At 39.5% G+C, this 2262-nt stretch overlaps 1 protein-coding gene across 1 annotated transcript in view; it reads left to right on the top strand.

Moving 5' to 3' along the window:
- Positions 1–2262, top strand: part of LOC106535231 (6-phosphofructo-2-kinase/fructose-2,6-bisphosphatase) — a gene marked incomplete in the record, with an annotated part of 38729 nt that overhangs the window by 1383 nt on the left and 35084 nt on the right. Inside the window, 1 exon segment of the mRNA XM_014032185.1 lies at positions 473–598. Within this exon segment, the coding sequence (XP_013887639.1) occupies positions 473–598 (126 nt within the window).

The raw sequence follows: 2262 nt of genomic DNA, 5'->3' as shown, positions 1-2262 counted from the left end.
CTAACAAGCAGATCTAATCTGAGGCAGGTGTCCATTTAGGGAAAGGAAATTGACTGGTTGAGTCCTTATCCTCCAATTTGAGTGATTCCATTTTTCCCTGTGCTTGGTCAATAAAAGTAACATTCACTGACTTCCACAATGTTTTCTCTTCATTTCTTTGTGTTCCTGAAAGCCAACAAGTTGCACTTTAGAATGACCTTATTATTATTGTTTCATGTTTTTGATCTGAGTTTGTTTTACAGAGTGAAATGTCTGAATGAGWGCTCATCCAAGACTGCTGATTCCATACTTTTTGCCAGGGGTTGTATTTGTAAAAAATGAATACATCCTATACCCAATAACCATGGAGTAGAATAAAGTAGTACACAGTACACAGTAAGTACTACAAGCAGAGCTCTGACCTACACAACTTACATTTTTGCAGCAGGAGTTTTCATTTTTTGTGAGGTGTTTTTGTGTGTGTGTGTTTCAGCTTCAGTGCCGCAGTTCACCAATTCCCCAACTCTGATWGTGATGGTAGGGCTGCCAGCACGAGGAAAAACTTATATTTCCAAGAAACTCACCAGGTACCTGAACTGGATCGGYGTTTCTACCAAAGGTATTAACTCCTGATACAAGAACCAGAAATCAGATGTCATTACAAAATCTTTTTCATTTGCAGTGTTGTGTTTGGTTAAAAAAGAACTAGTAAACTGTTGGAAATTTCCATTAACCACAAAACTGAATAAAGTGTCAGAGTAAAAGAAACTGGCTTGGGTTGATGTGAATTCTGCAACTTAGACAAAGAATTTTAAAGTTGGCTTTCAAAAATTTAGACAAATAGTAGTGTAGCGAAATTAATACGCAATTCATTATTTAGTCATCAAAGGTTGTATACACTTTTAAATACCCTCTTAGACACAAAACTAACATAATTTCAAATGGCAACTTTCTGGCTTTAGGAAACACTAAAATAGTTCAGGAAAAATGGTTGTCAATAAGAGTTAATTTTTTTTGCCAAGCAGAGGGAAAAATATGGAATCACTCAATTCTGAGGAAGAAATTATGGAATCACTCTGTAAATTTTCATTCCCAAAACTAACACATGTATCAAATTAGGTCTGTTTGTTAGTCTGCATCTGAAAAGAGTGATCACACCTTGGAGAGCTGTTGCACCCAGTGGACTGACATGAATCATGGCTCCAACACAAGAGATGTCAATTGAAACAAAAGAGAGGATTATCAAACTCATAAAAGACTTCTAAAGAAGAGAACATGCAAATGTCCACAGYCCTTGATGATATGRGGCTGCATGTCAGGYAAAGGCACTGGGGAGATGACTGTGGTTCATTCTTCTATCAATGCACAAGTTTACATTGACATTTTGGAMAGTTTTCTTATCCCATCAATTGAAAGGATGTTTGGGGATGATGAAATAATTTTTCAAGATGATAATGCCTCGTGCCATAGAGCAAAAACTGTGAAAACATTCCTTGAAAAAAGACACAGAAGGTCAATGTCATGGCCTGCAAATAGTCCTGATCTCAACCCAATTGAAAATCTTTGGTGGAAGTTGAAGAAAATGGTCCATGACAAGGCTCCAACCTGCAAAGCTGATCTGGCAACAGCAATCAGAGAMAGTTGGAGCTGRTTTGATGAAGAGTGTTCTACTCAATAAGTCCATGCCTCAGAAACTGCAGCTGTTGGAAAAGCCAGAGGTGGTTCAACTAAAAAGTGATGTATTCTTTTGTTCCTTTGTTTTTCATGATTCCATAWTGTGATGGAAAGGGGGGCTGTGGGGAGTTGTCCTAGAACTGGAAGGTTGCTGGTTCGATCCCCCGTCCAGCCGTTTCAGTTGTTGTGTCCTTGGGCAAGACACCTCACCCACCTTGCCTACTGATAGTGGTCAGAGGGTCCGTGTCGCTGGTGCATGGAAGCCCCACCTCTGTCAGTGTGCCCCAGGGCAGCTGTGGCTACAATGTAGCTTACCACCATCGGTGTGTGAATGGGTGAATGTCTGTGAGYGTAAAGAGCTTTGGAGTTCGGAGGGACTTGATAAAGCACKTTATAAGTTCAATTCATTTTCCATCATTTTTTTCCTCAGAATTCAGTGATTCCATATTTTTTCCCTCCGCTTGGCCAAAAAAAGTAACTGATACTGACTACCACATTTTTTCCTGATTTCTTTTAGTGTTTCTTAAACCCTGACCGTAGTCCTCATCAGACTGTCATAGAAAGACAAAGTGTCTTCAGTCGGAGGCTTCTTCAACTTCGCTGTAATAC

Source organism: Austrofundulus limnaeus, unplaced genomic scaffold, assembly GCF_001266775.1.
Source record: "Austrofundulus limnaeus strain Quisiro unplaced genomic scaffold, Austrofundulus_limnaeus-1.0 Scaffold1390, whole genome shotgun sequence".
Taxonomy (NCBI): domain Eukaryota; kingdom Metazoa; phylum Chordata; class Actinopteri; order Cyprinodontiformes; family Rivulidae; genus Austrofundulus; species Austrofundulus limnaeus.
Note: the sequence above shows the minus strand (reverse complement) of the source record. Positions and strands in the feature narration are given on the sequence as shown.